We start from the raw sequence: 16347 nt of genomic DNA, 5'->3' as shown, positions 1-16347 counted from the left end.
CACTCTGTGTCTGGCATGGTCTCCAGCTGGGCCACCTTCTGCTTCACCCACTGTGCACCCCGCTATTGCAATCTTCCAGCATCCACGGGGTCTGATAAGGTAGGGGTGACAGCACCTCAGCCCCCCAACCCTCTCCAGCTCCCTGGGCCTGGGCCTCTGCCATTGGACCTGCTTCAGGTGGCTGGACATGAGTGTGAGATGTGCCCCCTCAGTGTGCTGGGAGGCAGGGGCAAGTGAGGGCAGCTGCTGGTCTGGGGCCGGGCCTGGGGTTGGGAGCCAGGAGTGTTTAGTCAGAGCTGGACTCTGCTTCTGTGGCCTTCATCCCTTCCAGGGGACCACAGTTCCTGGGAGGGATGCTAATAGGAGCCTGCCTTTTGCTCTTTATCCCCCTCAAAGGGCCCAGAAGTCAAGGAGCACAGACTTGGGACCGGGGGGCATGTGTTTATTAGCAACAAGGAGGGGTCCTGTGAATAGGGCAGCCTGGGAAGCAGCTGGTGGGCTTTGCAGTGAGAAGGGTCCCCTGGCTCTCTCACTGGTGTCCAGGCTGGTGGGGACAGCTGGGCAGTGCCGTGGGCAGAGATTGGCGAGAGGGGGATGGGGTGGAGAGAGCCCGAGGGCACCTGAGAGGGCGTCAAGGGAATAGAGAGGGCAGCAGTGCTGGGCAGGTGGGACAAAGGCAGACCTGGAACCCCCTCCCAGCTGCACCCTGGCTCCCATCAGCCCCCTCTGTAGCCATACTTACCACACACTTGCTCACTTATATATGCACTCATCTGTGGGGGACAGAGTGGTCAGCATGGGCAGGGGTGTGTGTGGGGGATCCCTGACCTCCAGGGCCCCTGCACTGCCCCTGGGCTACCCTGGGCCTCAGCCTGGTCCGGCCACAGAAGCTCCGGGGCTCCTTTCATAGATGGTACAGAAGAGGGTTGGAAGATGGGGCAGGGGACTGGAGGAGAGGCCTGAGGACAAGCAGACCTGGGTGACACCCGTTCTCCAAAGGAGGCAGGTGAGGCCCAGCCACACTCCTGTTTGGGCACCAAGCCTTCTGCCTGTTTACCTGCTCAGTCCTGACAGACCCTCAGGATTTGGGAGGCACCTGCCCAGGCCAGGCTGCCTGAAGACAAGGGCACCTCCTAAGTCAGTGGTGAGCCAGTCCCAGGGCAAAGGGGGAGGTGGCCAGGCAAGGAGACTGAGGAAGCTTCGCCCCATGCCTGCAATTCTCGTGTGGGCAGGCCCGAGCTAGGGTGAGGGAGGAACACTAGGGGCCCAGAACCCTGATTGTGGCAGGGTCTTCCTGAACCTGAAGTGGCTTCTGGGCCTCCAGTGACCACAGCAGGGCTCTGCCTCCCTCCTCTCCCCCGTTCCTTAGTGAAGCAACATCAGGCCTGGACAGTCCCCATGGGCCCTTCTCCTCTCCCCAGCTGGTGATTACCGTTGGGGATTGGGAAGATGATGTGGTCATCGGTGAGGCCCAGGGCTTTGGCAAAGCTAATGAAGTTTTCCTTCAGCTCATGGGTCAGCTCCTTGGTCCTCCCTGTGGCCAAGATGGCTGGTGAGTGGCTGGCGAAAGCTCCATGAATATTGTGGAACCCTTGAATGATGCCTCAGACCCCTCCCTCCTGAGGGGTCTGTGGAAAGACCTCTCTCCTGCCTCCCAGGGCTCAGAGTGAAGGGGACCTTGGGGGCTGGGTGTCGTGGGCCTCTTCTCCCCCAGCACGAACAAGAGCCGGGTCCCAGGGGGTAAGACCCACCATAGAGGGTGACCATAAAGAGCTCCTGGTTTTTGTAAGCTTTCTTGAAGAAAATCATGGCAACCTGGTTGTAGTCTGTGGCCACCACTTGTGCAGTGTAACTCTGGATTCCAGGGTAACCTGAATGGGGGACAGTGAGGGATCAGCCCTCCCGGCAGAGGGAGCTGTTGGTTCCTCCCCTGGCACCACAGGATGGTGTCTGTGTGGAGGGGCAGGGAGGTCCTTGCCCGTGGAGACCTACTGCACTCAGGACTCACGCTCAATGTTGCCCAGGTTGAATTGGCCTGGCTGGAAACTTGGGAGAAAGTTGTGATCCAGTGGTCACAGCGCTGGATCCTGTGGAAGCAAGAGATGGGTGGGTAAGAGGGTGACACCCCACCCTGCCACAGCAGGAGGCCCGCACGCCACCCCTCAGATGGGCCTGTCTCTTCCCCGCTGAGCCCATCTCTGCCTGTCCCTGCCTACTCTGCCCTCAGCCACCTGAGCTGCTCAGACTCTCCCTCTGCATCTACTGTCTTCCTTCTTCGAGGCTGTTTCCCCTTGGTGGCCTTCCCTCCATACTGTCCCCTTCACCCGCAGCATTTGTCTCCTAATTTTTTTAAATTTTTTAAAATGTTCATTAATTTTTGAGACAGAGAGAGAGAGAGAGAGAGAGAGCGAGCCTGAGAGGGAGAGGGGGGAGAGAGAGGGAGACACAGAATGCAAACCAGGCTCCAGGCTGTGAACTGTCAGCACAGAGCCCTACACAGGGCTCAAACTCAAAACTGTGAGATCATAACCTGAGACAAAGTCAGAGGCTTACCCGACTGAGCCACCCAGGGGTCCCCTGTCCCCTATGCCTATCTTGTGGCTTCCTGCTATAACCTCTCCTGGGGGAATCAACAGAGGCTCCAGTCTGCTGGATGCCAAAGACTTCCTTAGCTGCTGGGACAACCCTGACCTCTCACCTGCATCCCATCTGGTCCCCTGGGAACCCAGAGCTGATCCCCCACACCTGCCCTTCTTCTGCTCCTTCCATGACAGATGCTCTAGCCCCATCCCCAAGTGCCAGAGCCAGAAGCCCAGGGGCGCTGCACAATCCTTGGCTCTCCTCTCTAGGTCCTAATCTGCCCCTGCTCTGGTCATTTCCCTCCTATGACTGATCAGCCTTCTGGGCTGCACACCATCATTCCTCTCTCTGCTCCAGCCACACCTGCTCTCCACCAGTACCTGAGGCGCCTGCCAGGGTGGCCACCCCCCCACCCTCCAGACTGCTCATCAGCTCCTGCTCAGGGCAGCCATGAGATGGCTTGTTATTTCTTGAAGAAGTGGCTCTCTCTGACTCAGTCCAGCAGCCCTGCCACGAAGGTCCCAGGTCTCCTGACGCAAGTTGGTTTCTCAAGGCCCAGCCCACAGACCACCTCCCTGGAAGCCCTGGACAAAGCTCAAGGTGGGATTCCAGGCTGGATCCACTGACCCTCCTCCCATTCTAGGACACTCCGAGCTCTCTTTGTCTTGTCATTGATGACCACTTTTGTCCAACCCCAGTACTGTTTTGTGTCTGTGCTGGAATGACCAAGAAATGTTGATTTAGTAAATGAAAGAAGGAATAAATACAGGGATCCAGTACCCAGCGGTAGGATGAATTATCATCTTTCAGCTATGGTCAGCCCTCGGCTATGACATCAGTCTGCCTCTTGGACCCCCACGGCAGCCCTCTGGGCCCCCCATGTTCCCCTAGGAGGTGATGGATCTCACCAGGGCAGGACAAAGGTGACATTGTAGCTGTTGTCTTCGTTCAGCTCATAGGTGATGGTGTACATCTTCAATTGGCTGTGTTTTTCTTTATGAATTTCCTTCCCTGCCAGTCCTAAGACGTACCATTTTCCCTGGAACTACAATGGGGGCTGATGATAGGCAGAGCCAGGAGCAGCCCCAGGGGGCCCTCCTGCTGCATCCCTGCAGGCACCTCTAGGCAGCCTGGGCCTCAACTAGAAGCCCCTCTAACTGGGCTGCTGGGACCCAGACTGGCCACACAGGCTGGGCTGATGAGCCTGGCAGGAGCTGGAGACCATCAGGCCAAGCGGGAGCCCTGAGTGTGTCAGAGACAGGGTGACACTTGGCAAGTGGTCAGCTGGCATCCCTGAGCCTCAGTTTCCTCATCATGTAGAGGGCCTGAAGATGTTCCCACCTTGCAAGGACTGCAGGGATTATGGAAGAGAGTGTAGACCAGGGGAGTCTGCTCAGCTGACCCTCTTGTCAGCAAGGTTGCGTGGGGATGGGGGCATGGGGTGTGCCTTCCATCAGGGCACCCGAGAGCAGATGGAGCTAAAGCCTGAGCCCATCCTGCCTCTCCTCCCCTCTGTTTACACTCTTCCCAGGGCCTCCATGCACCTAGCCCTCCCAGGCCCCTTACCAGCTCATTTTGGAAGTCAGGCTGCAGAGGGACCCTGTGCAGAGGTGGGGTTGGGATCAGGTTTGGGGTGGAATCCTGGGCCTGGGTCTGCAGGGTCCCTAGCAGGACAAGGCCCAGCCACAGGAGACCTAGGGCCATGACTTCAGGGCTGAGGAAGCTGGCACCACTCCAGATATTCCCTGAAAGAGGAGATGAATGAAGAGCCTTCTGGGGGATGCTATTTATGGTCTCTGTGGCCAATGGCTCACCCCACGGTGGAGCGACTTATCCTTTGCCAAATCCTGGAAGGGTGAGACAATTGCCAGCAACTCGTGCTGAAGATCATGGCAAGCTCTCTGCTCTTTCCCCCAGGTCAGGATTATGCAAGATGAGGGGCCGTAAGTTCTGGGAGGTGAGAGGGTGCATTCCCCATATCTCCACATCTCTGGCGGGGACTCTCTTCACAGTCTCTTCTCCCTGGTTATCACTGTGTGTGGTCATGGGTCTCTGATCTGGACCAGCTGTCATCTCTGACCTCTAGGAGCCTCTCAGCTGGGGCCTAAGTGCCTGGTGGATTAAGTGTGGTAGGGCCCCCTTCCTGCACCTGATGAAAACAGAGAATGCCTCGCATCAACAGAGCCCATGCTGCTTGTGGTTCTCCAAAGGGAAGGGAAGGGAAGGGTAGGGAATGGGAGATAGTTGAAAGAGGACATTCCTGGTAGGGTAGGACAGAGTGTGCCCTGTGCTGCTCATGGAGCCCAGATCCTGGCCCTCCCAGGTACCCACCCCAGGCCCTGGCACCCTTCCCCTCCCCTCCCCAGAGAAGGCTTGCTGGGGAGTGCTCCTGATGAGGGAGCATAAGGCAAGCTGAGGGCAGACCACATGCTAGCATGCTCCCCGAGCCAGAGGTGGGATCTGTGTGACATTCCTCAGGCACTCCTGGCTGCCAAAGAACAAAGGAAAGGAAAGAAAACAAAGAGTTAAGTGATAGAAATCACAGTCCTCCATCAGTTTACCTATATCCTAGAAAATTAGGAGGAAAAGGTGATCTTATCAATAGCCTAATCTCTAGCATCCTATACTCAGTTTCCTGGAGCCCAAATATCACCTACCTCCATAGTGATATGGGGAACAAAGGCAAGAAGGAAAAGTCAGACGGCATTAAATTTCATTATGACCTGCAGCCCATTGACAAATACAAATAGTGCATATTGAGTATAACATTTCTCCAGGAATTCCCTACAGTCTGAATGTTAATGCTTTGCTAGAGGAGAAAACAACCTTAGCTTGACAACAGCTAGACCTCCAGTAATGTGGGAGTCTACTTGAGCATATAAAAAATCCCTTTAGAAAATTCCTCTTGACCTTATCTCCCCCAACCCCATGGTATATAACCAGTCACTCTTCACAACCCCAGTGCAGCTCTTTCTGCCCCAAAGTCCTGTCCCTGTGAATTAACAAAATCATCTTTTTTTGCACCAAAGATGTCTCCAGAATTCATTCTTGGTTGTGAGCTCTGAACCCCACCATTCCAAAGCCCCATCATTCCCATCTTGAGTCAGCCCCTCCCCTCATCCATGCCCCATTGGCCGGGTGGGCCCAGACCTCAGCTGGCCCCTCAGGAACTTGGCCCCTCCTGTGGGCCCAGTGGTCAGAAACCTGAAGCTGGGCATGCCAGCCACAAATGAGACAGCTTGACATAGCAGAGCTCTGAGGCTACAGTCTCAGCTTCATCCTGGTGGGGGACAATGGGGGACATGCATCCTCACTGTGTGAAAAGGGGTCAGGGGCTGGGGCCCAAGTGGGGCTCTCTACCCTGCTGCTCTGTACACTGAGTAATTTGGGTCACAGTGAATGCAAGGACTCAGCCTCATTCTTGAGAGATCACGGATACCGTATGCTCTCTCTGGCCAGTCTTGTGGTGTGGAGTCCAGGGGCCTAGGCCTGGGCCCCCAGAAGTGTCCCTGCCATGGCTGATCCCAGCTTTGTCCTGGAGGGAAGTAGTTTCTTCATGGAGGCTTGGCTGTCCGTGGGAGGCAGTGATGGGTCCCAGCCCTCTGGTAGTGTCTCCTAGATGTCACCACATGGGCCAGGGCTGACAGAATGCCTGACCTGAGGCTGTCCTGAGGCCTCACTGGCTGCAGATAATACTCCTGGAGACCTCACGGGCTTTCCACCTGCTACAGGGGAACCAGCTCCCCTAGCCTGGGCTTTGGATGGTGGGCCCTGAGAGAGAGACTCTGGGTGAAGAGGGGGCATAAGGCAAGCTGAAAGCAATGTACAAGCTAGAACCTCCCCCCTCCCCACAAAAAGGTGGGATACGTGTGATATTCCTCTGGCTGCCCAAGAACAAAGGAAAGGAAAGAAAATAAATGGTTAATGATAGTGATCACAGTCATGCAGGACATGAGTCTCCATCAGTTTACAAATATCTTAGTAAATTATAAGAAAAAGGCAATCTTATCAATAGTCTAGTCTCCAGAAGCCTATAGACTCAGTTTCCTGGAGCCCCTATTAAGAGCCTAACCTCCATGGTGATGTGGGGAAGAAAGGCAAGAAAGAAATGGCAGATAAAATTAAATTTCTGATACCCTGCAGACCAGTGACAAATCCTTGAGGCAAATACCAAGTACAACAATGTCTCCAGGAACCCCTACCATTCCTAATATTAATGCCTTACTAGAGGTAAAACAACCTTAGCTTGACCATAGCAAGGCCTCAGGTAGATTAGGAGTCCTCTTTAACATATCAAAGTCCTTCTGGAGGCCTCCCTTCCTTTTGACTTTACTTCCCCAAACTTCCTAGTATATAACCAGTCACTCTTCACAACACCAATGCAACTCTTTCTGCCCACAGGTCCTGTCCCCGCGATTTAATGAAATCACTTTTTTTGCATCAAAGATGTCTTCAAGAATTCTTTCTTGGCTGTCAGCTCTATAATATGCGCCCCCCCACCCCAACCCAGCCTCATCATTTGGCGCCTATATGGGGTTGTGAGTCTTTTCATCTGGACTCTGAGCTTCAGTGCAAATGTGGTGAGTGTTTCTCTTTTCTTCCTTTACTCATATTTCAGAGGCTTTTCAAGGAGTCTGGTCTTATTAGAACACTTTCCTGGCTATTGCTCAGGCTGTACTCCTGTAGCCCGTGGCTACTCTATGGGGAGGAGAAAGCCTGCCTTTTGGCTGGAAGTGAGTCCCCAGGCAGGAATGGTAAAAATACCCAGAAACTTGTGCCCTCTCTTTCTTCCTGTCCTTATATATTGTTGTCTGTCGTGGGCATGGAACAGACATCTATATGACTAGCATGGATTCCAATCTTTAGAATCTGGCAGAAATTTCCTCCTCATTGGTCTAACGTGATCCCCTTCACATCCATGGTCTAGTCACTTATGGCTGCGGGACCTCTTCTGTTGCTGGTGAAACCAGTACCTGATTGAATTAAAATGTTCCCCAGCCGGGAACCATTTCCTAGGAAGTTGGAATGTAAAGACTGTATGTGTTGGAATGTCACTTGGATCATGATGGGTTTCTGTCTTCACTGTTTTGGGTCAATGTCTTCTGCTAACTACTACTTAAATTACAAAATTGGGCAATTCCCGCTTGTAAAACTTTCCCAGTATTTTCTATGGGTTAAACATGGTGTTTTCTTCAGCCTTCTCAGCAAAGCAAAGTAGGTCCATCTGCCTGCACATATTTATAGCCTAGGATACCATGGGAAATCGGAGGGATGCCAGCATCCCTCCCACAGAGGCCCTTAGGGGCTGGTTGGTGATCATAGCAATTTTGTTTGAAGTTCGCCTCGGGTCACTTTGACACCTCAGTGACCTCTGATATATCCTGCGTGTGGGACACCACCTGGGAGTTGGGGGGGATTTTCATGGTAATGGACTTTCTCTACTTTTCTATCTCTAGGAGGAGGATGGGACCTTCTTCTCAGTCCCCAAGGACTCTCCCTTGGGATGCCTTTTCAACCTGCTAGAAACAATTTGGATTGCAAAATTTAGGAAAGAGGTGATGTCATGTAATACTGCGTGGCCTTAGTAAGTTCTAGCAGTTAGATCTCTTCTGCAGGAAACAGGGTCTGTGGATGGAGGCACCCTAGGTCCAGGCCTTCACAGCTCTAAGTGAGGACCTGGGCCAAAAGGCCTGTTGCAGAATGTATTTGCTTTAATGTGTTTGGCTAGTAAACTCCCTCCTGACATAGCGGATGTCCTAACAGACCTCCTCCTGATGGAACACAGTTGCTAGAGGAAACATAGGTCAAAGGGGATGCTGACTCTTTCTCTCTGTTCCTCCTCCTAATAGATGTGGGGACCTCTCCCTCATTCATTTCCTGTGTTAATGGCTTTAATTGGAGCCAACTGTGGGTAGTCTACCTTGGCACATGGACTTTAAAGAATATTCCCAAACTCCATTTGTTTCAGGGAAATTCCCTGTCTTCTCTAGCCTGACATAGACTCCTTATTTCCACTTTGGTGGAAAACAAACAAACAAACAAACATGGGGTCTCCTCTTTCCCTGTGACAAGGTTTAGAACCAGGAATCCTCTCTGCCTTCTGGAACTTCCATTCTTCTGCCTGCTTCTCCCCCTCCTCCTGTTTCTGCATCATCTTCCATGAAACCTACATAACTGGCTTCTATACCATCCTCCACCCTCGATGTCAAGGAGTGATGAGCACCCCCTTGAATTGCCCACTTCAGATTCCCCCATTGGTGTTCCAGGTAAAATTTGACAATGGGGAACAAATTGATCGTCCTTTAAGTGAATGCAGGTGGAATGTGTTTGGTGTTTAAGCTTATTTAAGTTTGTTGGTTTAACTATGACAGACATGTATTTGGAGTTTTCAGCATTAAATATGAAACTTTTATTCTATCAATGTTTCCTAAAGGTCAAAGAAGCTCATGTTGTCTCTGTTGCAATTTGTTAGCAAAAAGATGACTTAAAATATGGTTAATTTTGTGTATCTCAAAGTTTTCACAGATAATTCTTAAGATAGCTTTCAAAGTATTTCATAATCTGAAACATGGATAAATGGGATTGAATTTATTGCATATCTACGTCTTTTCCAAATAGATTGATTACTGAAGCATTGATTACTGAATATAGGTTTGTGCTTTTGACTCCTTATTGCAGAGAAACTAAGAAAATCTGGGTCTATTGGAAAACATGGTTTGTGATTCATTGACTCATGAATTTGCCATCTAAAGAATTCTGGTGTAACAGTTTATGATTGGTTACTAAGTTTTTATTAGAGACTAAGTTTTCTAAGAGTTAAAATTCTGCTAAGTGTACTTAAAATGGATGGAAATAAGGAAAGCAACTCTGTATGTAGGAAAGTGGGAGATATGTAAGAAAGATAAAGAATGGAAATACATTTTTTTGTTGTTGAGGGTACAAGAAAGTAATTTTGTCCCAAATGAGACTGGTTGTTTCAAGAAGAATGGTTTGGGCCAAAATTTGAAGGCAAAGGAAAGTTGTAGAAGGTTCATGAAAATAATCTTTGGAAAGGAATTTTTAAATTTTTTTTTTAAATTTTATTTTATTTTTGAGACAGAGAGAGACAGAGCATGAGCAGGGGAGGGGCAGAGAGAGAGTGAGACACAGAATCTGAAACAGGCTCCAGGCTCTGAGCTGTCAGCACAGAGCCTGATGCGGGGCTCAAACTCAACGAACTGCGAGATCATGACCTGAGCCGAAGTAGGACGCTGAACCGACTGAGCCACCCAGGCGCCCCTGGAGAGGAATTTTATGCGTGGTCAGGATGGACTAAGGTTGAGATGAATGGATTTTATTTTTTTATTTATTAAAAAAATTTTTTTAAATGTTTATTTATATTTGAGAGAGAAAGCACAAGCAGGGGAGGGGCAGAGAGAAAGGGAGACACGGAATCCAAAACAGGCTCCAGGCTCTGAGCTATCAGCACAGAGCCTGATGCGGGGCTCAAACTCACAAACTGTAAGATCATGACCTGAGCTGAAGTTGGATGCTTAACCAACTGAGCCACCCAGCTGCCCAGAGATGAATGGATTTTAAAAGTACATGGGCCTAAGGTTGAAATGCTCCTTTTCTCTGTTTTCAAAAGACAAAGTTTTCTGGCATTGTTGATCTGCTCTTGATAAGAAAATGTAAACAAATGTTTTTTTCTCTTTGTCTACTGGGAAGACGAAAGCTTTAGGTTTCCTCTTGATCAAGTCTTTGATTACTTAAGGTTAAAACTTCTTAATGGTAAAGGAGCTAGGTTTTGCTAACAACTATACAGTGCTACATATTTGCCTTTGGAATCTCTTATTGCCATCTTGGTTAAACAAATAAAGTTTTAAGATTTGTAATGATCTGTAATCCTATTTAGAATGTGCTGTATAACTTTCTAAGGTTTTAACAAACTTTCCCAAGATTTTGACCAATTAGACCTTTTTATTTGGTATGTTAAGTTACTTGGAAAAGCACTGTCAAATAATGGTAAACCTTAGTTGTATTGCATGGCTAAATGCTGTAACTGCTCAAATATATATACAATTCCTAAAGTTTTAATGTTTTGGTATAAGGTCCTCCCTTGATATTCTGATTATTGAAGTGTTATGGGTTACAGAAATAACTGTTTCCTCGTCAATCGCATCATCATGAACTCTCATCAGATCTTTAACAATGTCCATTTCTGAGATCTTGTCATTTTTAATTGTTCTTGTTCTCCCACAAAATGTATTTCATCTTCAAGGAGATTCATAAAAAGGACTTTTAGGAGAAATACAGGTATTCGACATCTTTAAGATTAAGCTAAAACGGGAAAGAATTTCCAGAACTAAAAAGCTTCGTTCAAACTGAACAAGCATTAGGAACATGGCACTAAATAAACTGAGGAAGATTATAGTTTTTGTGACTCTTGTTTGAAATATTGCTGGTTCTGTGATGTTTCCTCTTCCGGATCAAGGGAATTTTCTCTTAAGATATCTATAATGTACAGAGATGTCATGAAGTTTTCATTTGTAAACTGAAACATTTAACTTTTCTCTCTCCCTAAAGCCTCTGAAATTCAACCACTCTCAGTGAGTCTTCTTTCTTTCATGGCAATTATAGATATTTGCATAAGTACAGTAAGATTCTTCTTGTAACAGGACACCTTTGGAAATACTGGTTGTTTTGCCAAGGCTTTGACTGGAACGTCCTATTTGAGAGAAATGCATAGACCCTGATATGACCAAATGGCTTTAGGGAACTAAGGTTGACTTTATGAAACATGGAGCCATAAAACCCCTTGAAAACGTTGGCCAGGGGCGCCTGGGTGGCTCAGTCAGTTGGACGTCCAACTTGGGCTCAGGTCATGATCTCGCGGTCCGTGAGTTCGAGCCCCGTGTCGGGCTCTGTGCTGACAGCTCAGAGCCTGGAGCCTGTTTCAGATTCTGTGTCTCCCTCTCTCTCTGACCTTCCCCCATTCATGCTCTGTCTCTCTCTGTCTCAAAAATGAATAAACGTTAAAAAAAATTAAAAAAAAAAAAAAAGAAAAGAAAACGTTGGTCAGATACCTTGCTCAGAGAATTCCCAGCAGCTTTACTGCGTGAGTAAAGAATGTCACTTCTGGGCAGGTGCAGGGAACTCAGGATATCTTGGGGACCTTGTGGAGAGAAATTTGCCCAAATCTACAAGTATTGCAGGCCTGTGTGATGCAAGTACTTGGCTTGGCTTCTGGTCTGGAGAGGCCAATCAGTTCAGTCTCCAGTTCAACCTGGAGATTCCTTATAACAGGTTCCAGCAAAGCAAACTTTAAAAGATCCTTAGGATCAATCACTATTCTAGCTGAGCTTATGTAAATCATTAGGCCAAGTTTGTTAAAACTGGACTTAATTTGCAAACGAATTAGTCTTGATTTGGCCATCTCTGGAAATGAGGGTTTTTAGACAGAAAAACTATGTTTCTATAACGCAGCTCTCTGGACGTTAAATTCTAGTTCTGATTGTCTTTAGATGTTTGCTGTTTGTCTAAACTAGACACCTTGAGGTAAACTTCAGAAAAATTGTCACAATATTTCATGTATAGAAAAATCTTCTGCTTGTTATTCAGTGGAGATAATAATAAATCCCCGTGGGCATAGTTAAAAAGCTGGAAAATGGGATGGATTCTGCCAACAATTGTATGCACAGACTTTTCTCACTATAGACCTATGAGTAGATAAAGACTATAGTGCTTTACTATTCACTGGAGGCCAGGTTAATTCCTAAATCTCTAAATATGCCAACCATATCCTCCCTCCACCTGATCTGACAGTTACTAGAAATCCACCCCATATAAACCCAAAAGACCTGGTTTATTTAAAGGATGGAAAGTCTAATACAACAGGGGATTTAACTCCAAAATGGAAGGGTTCCTACTGGGTCTATTATGTACTCCCACTGCAATAAAGTTAGAGGGGCACACTTCATGGGCTTCTGTATCTAAAATAAAACCTGTACCCCCTTCACAGGAATTCAACGAGCAAACTAATCTGCCTTCTGATTCCTGTGAACCTGTGGAAGACCTTCAACTTCTCTTAGGATGGTTGTACCTTTCTTTTTCATCCTCTTTTCCCAATTTCTACTAACAGTTCCTTCTTACAATGGGCCATTCAAAAGGATCACCACAGACATTTGAGATATAAGCCAGAAAGACCAATCTGATTCCTGCTGCCTGCTCCCACAAACATCTGAGGATACTTCAAGCCTAACATCTAACAATTCTCACTGGCAGCACTGGGAGACAGTGGGTTTGTAATCGGCTCTAAGCATTAACCTGTATTTTTCTTGTTTCTATAAAAGTACCTCCTATTAATGACATGCTGGCTTACTAAACAAAACAGAGTCAATATAATGAGTATACTCCACCTGTACACAGTTGAGGCCTTAAATGACTCTCAAAATAACATTATATTACTAAATATTAAATAAGTCAAATACAGAAATCAGTTCTACAAAACAGAATAGCATTAGATGTTTTAAGTGCTGCACAAGGTGGAACTTAAACTCTCATAACAACAAAACGGCGTGTATACATTCTGGACTACTTCAAAATATTTCTGGATTTCCAACTGACATGAATACTCAAATTTGTGGATTAACCGATCCCTCTCTTACCTTAGCAATTGGTTAAGCTCTTGGTCTGGAGGATTTTTGTTAGCTACCAAAGGACCTTTCATTTGAGCTATTCTGTCTAGTTATTCTACTTATGTTTTGCTGTTTTTCCCCAGGTCTCTCTGCCTGGTGCCAAGATTCCAGCACTACAATAGCTTCAAGCCAAGAGATGATCCTTTCTACTCAAGGATGTTCATACACGTTGTCCACCTTGGGTTCAGCTGCCTCACCTTAGCTGCCCTATATGTTTCCTGATGGACCAATATTGACCCACAGGTAGGGACAACTCTATGCCCCTACTCAGCAGGATGAAGCTATAGAAGATGAGACCTTTTTCCTACAACAACCTTAAAGACTTAAGGGTCAAAGTTGTTCAGGGGGGACATGATGAGTCAGGGTGGGGCAAGCTGAGGGCAAAACAGGCTGGCACATCCTCCCCTCCCTCCAGGTAGAATATGTGTATTATTCAAACATTCCTGGCTACACAAGAACAAAGGAAAGGCATCTAAGTGCTTGCCATGGTGATGTGGGAAACTAAGGCAAAAAAAATTAAATCCCTTTACTGCCATCACCCCATTGACAAGTTCTTGAAACCAGCAGAGTGAACTCCCTCTTCAATCTCTGCTGCTTCAATGATGACATTTTGCTAGGAGCAAAGAGAACCTTAGCTCAACATTATCCCAACCTTGAGGATACTGTAAGTCTACTTCCTTTCTCACAACTGCCCCAAGATATATGCTGGCAATCATACTCCAAGCTTATAGCCCCCAATATGCATCTGAAGGGTCTCACCACTGAGGTTTTATTCAATGGTAATAAGTGGTGTTTCCTTAGCAACAGCGAGCCCCTCAAGGTCCTGAAAATCTTGCTTCCAAAATAACTTAGAGACTTTATCCCTGACCCCCTCCCAACCTGAGGGTATATAATCAGTTACCCATCACAACCCCAGTGCAGCTCTTCCTGCCCCTGGGTCCTGTCCCTGTGCTTTAATAAAATCACCTCTTTGCATGAAAAACTTCCAGAAATTTTTCTTGGCCATTGGCTTTGGACCACCGCACCAATCTCCAAAACTTCATCAGTATACATTCTACATTATCACACAAAATTTCTGGATTTCTAACTGACCTGAACACTCAAATTAGTGCTTTAAGCAATACTTCTTTTCCTTTCATGATTGGTTCAACTTGTGAACTTGAAGATTTTCATCAATTACCAAAGGACTTTTATTTGGGCTGTTCTTTCTTGTTATTCTAATTACATTTGGCTGTTTTCTCCCCTGTCTCTCTGCCTTGTGACAAGACTCCATCACTACAATAACTTCAAACCAACAGATGATCCTTTCTTCTTTTTAAAAATTTTTTAAATGTTTATTTTCGAGAGAGAGAGACAGAGCTCAAGAGGGGAAGGGCCAGAGAGAGAGAGAGAGAGAGAGACAGAATCCGAAGCAGGCTCCAGGCTCCGAGCTGTCAGCACAGAGCCTGATGTGGGGCTCGAACTCACAAACTGTGAGATTGAAAGGGCGGGCCTACACCGGCGGACTCCATCTTGTTCTGTGTCCTTCACCTTGACCACACCTCCTCCCCTTGAGTAACCCCCCTCCCCCACCTGCCTAACAGCACTCGGACCCTTCCCCAGCCAATCGGCTGAGGCCACAGCCATTACCTCACCAACTGTCCCTAGGCCCCAATAAAACCTTTGTCCCTTTGAAACTCGCTCTCTCTCCTGTATCTCACCGCTGGTTCGGTGCAGGTAGGGGATTGAGCTCGAGCTAGCTCGAATAAAGGCTCTTTTGCTTTTGCATTGGACTCAGCTCCCTAGTGGTCTTTGGGGATCACGAATTCTGGGCATAACAAGATCATGACCTAAACTGAAGTTGGATGCTTAACTGACTGAGCCACCCAGGCGCCCCTACAGATGATCCTTTCTACTCAAGGAGGTTCGTACTCATTGTCCACCTTGGATGCAGCTGCTTCTGCCTTCTGTAACTCTTTTATATGTTCCCCAACTGATCAATATTGACTCATAGGTAGGGACATCTCTATTCCCTTACTGAGCAAGAAGAAGCTACAGAAGATGAAACCTTCCACCTTCAACTACCTTAAAGGTGTAACAGTCAAAACTGTTTATGGGGGATAGGATGAGGGAGCATAAGACAAGCTGAGGGCAAAGTACAAGCTAGCATTACCCCCTCCACCCCAGGTGGGATGTGTGTGACATTTCTCAGGCACTCCTGGCTGCCCAAGAACAAAGGAAAGGAAAGAAAACAAATGGTTAACTGATAGAGATCCCAGTCATGCAGGACATGAGTCTCCATCAGTTTACAAATATCTTAGTAAATTAGAAGAAAAAGGCAATCTTATCAATAGCCTAATCTCTAGAAACCTATAGACTCGGTTTCCTGGAGCCCCCACATCACCCCTCATAGTAACATGGGGAAGAAAGGCAGGAAGGAAATGGCAGGTAATGTTAATTTCCTGATACCCTGCAGCCCATTGACAGATACTTGAGGCTGGCAGAGAAGAACATTTCTCAAGGAACTCCTTACTGTCTTAATGCTAATGCTTTGCTAGGGGAAAAAGTACCTTAGCTGGACAGTAGCTAGGTGCCCAGTATTCTGTAAATCTTCTTTAGCATATGAAAATCTCTTAGAAAACTTCCCTTGACTTTACCTCTTCCAACGCCAGAGTATATAAGCAGTCACTCTTCATAACCCCAGTGCAGCTCTTTCTACCCATGGATCCTGTCCCTGTGCTTTAAAAAATCCTATTTTTTGCACCAAAGATGTCTTCAAGAATACTTTCTTGGCCCTTGGCTCAGGACCCCCCCAATTACCCCCAAAACTTCATTTCTGGTGAAGTAGGGTGACATAACCTCACACCTGGCCCTCGCTGGGCCTCTGCCATTGACCTGCTGCAGGTGGCTGAACATGGGGGTGAGATGTGCCCCATCAGTGTGCTAGGAGGCAGGGGCAAGTGAAGGCAGCTGTTGGTTTGAGGCTGGGCCTGGAGTTGGGAGCTAGAAGTGTTCAGTCGGAGTCAGACTCTGCTTCTGTGGCCCCCATCCCTTGCTGGGGACCACAATTCCTGGGAGAGATGCTAATAGGAGCCTGCCCTATGTTCTTTAA

At 47.6% G+C, this 16347-nt stretch overlaps 2 protein-coding genes across 2 annotated transcripts in view; both read right to left on the bottom strand.

Annotated features, from left to right (window-relative positions):
• Positions 1-433: 433 nt before the first annotated feature.
• Positions 434-16347, bottom strand: part of LOC125921766 (neutrophil gelatinase-associated lipocalin-like) — a 57136-nt gene continuing 41222 nt past the window's right edge. Inside the window, exon 7 of the mRNA XM_049629435.1 lies at positions 434-620. The gene's annotated coding sequence lies outside the window, so the exon portion shown is untranslated. The remainder of the gene's footprint in view (positions 621-16347) is intronic.
• On the bottom strand, positions 1367-4347 carry LOC125921783 (neutrophil gelatinase-associated lipocalin-like). Its single transcript, XM_049629445.1, is given in 6 exon segments — positions 1367-1534; positions 1752-1871; positions 2009-2053; positions 2056-2087; positions 3489-3625; positions 4147-4347. Coding segments are annotated over 6 exon segments (627 nt in total). The 5' UTR covers positions 4285-4347; the 3' UTR covers positions 1367-1379.

This window comes from Panthera uncia, chromosome D4 (assembly GCF_023721935.1).
Source record: "Panthera uncia isolate 11264 chromosome D4, Puncia_PCG_1.0, whole genome shotgun sequence".
Lineage (NCBI taxonomy): Eukaryota > Metazoa > Chordata > Mammalia > Carnivora > Felidae > Panthera > Panthera uncia.
This window is presented reverse-complemented; position numbering and strand designations above follow the sequence as displayed.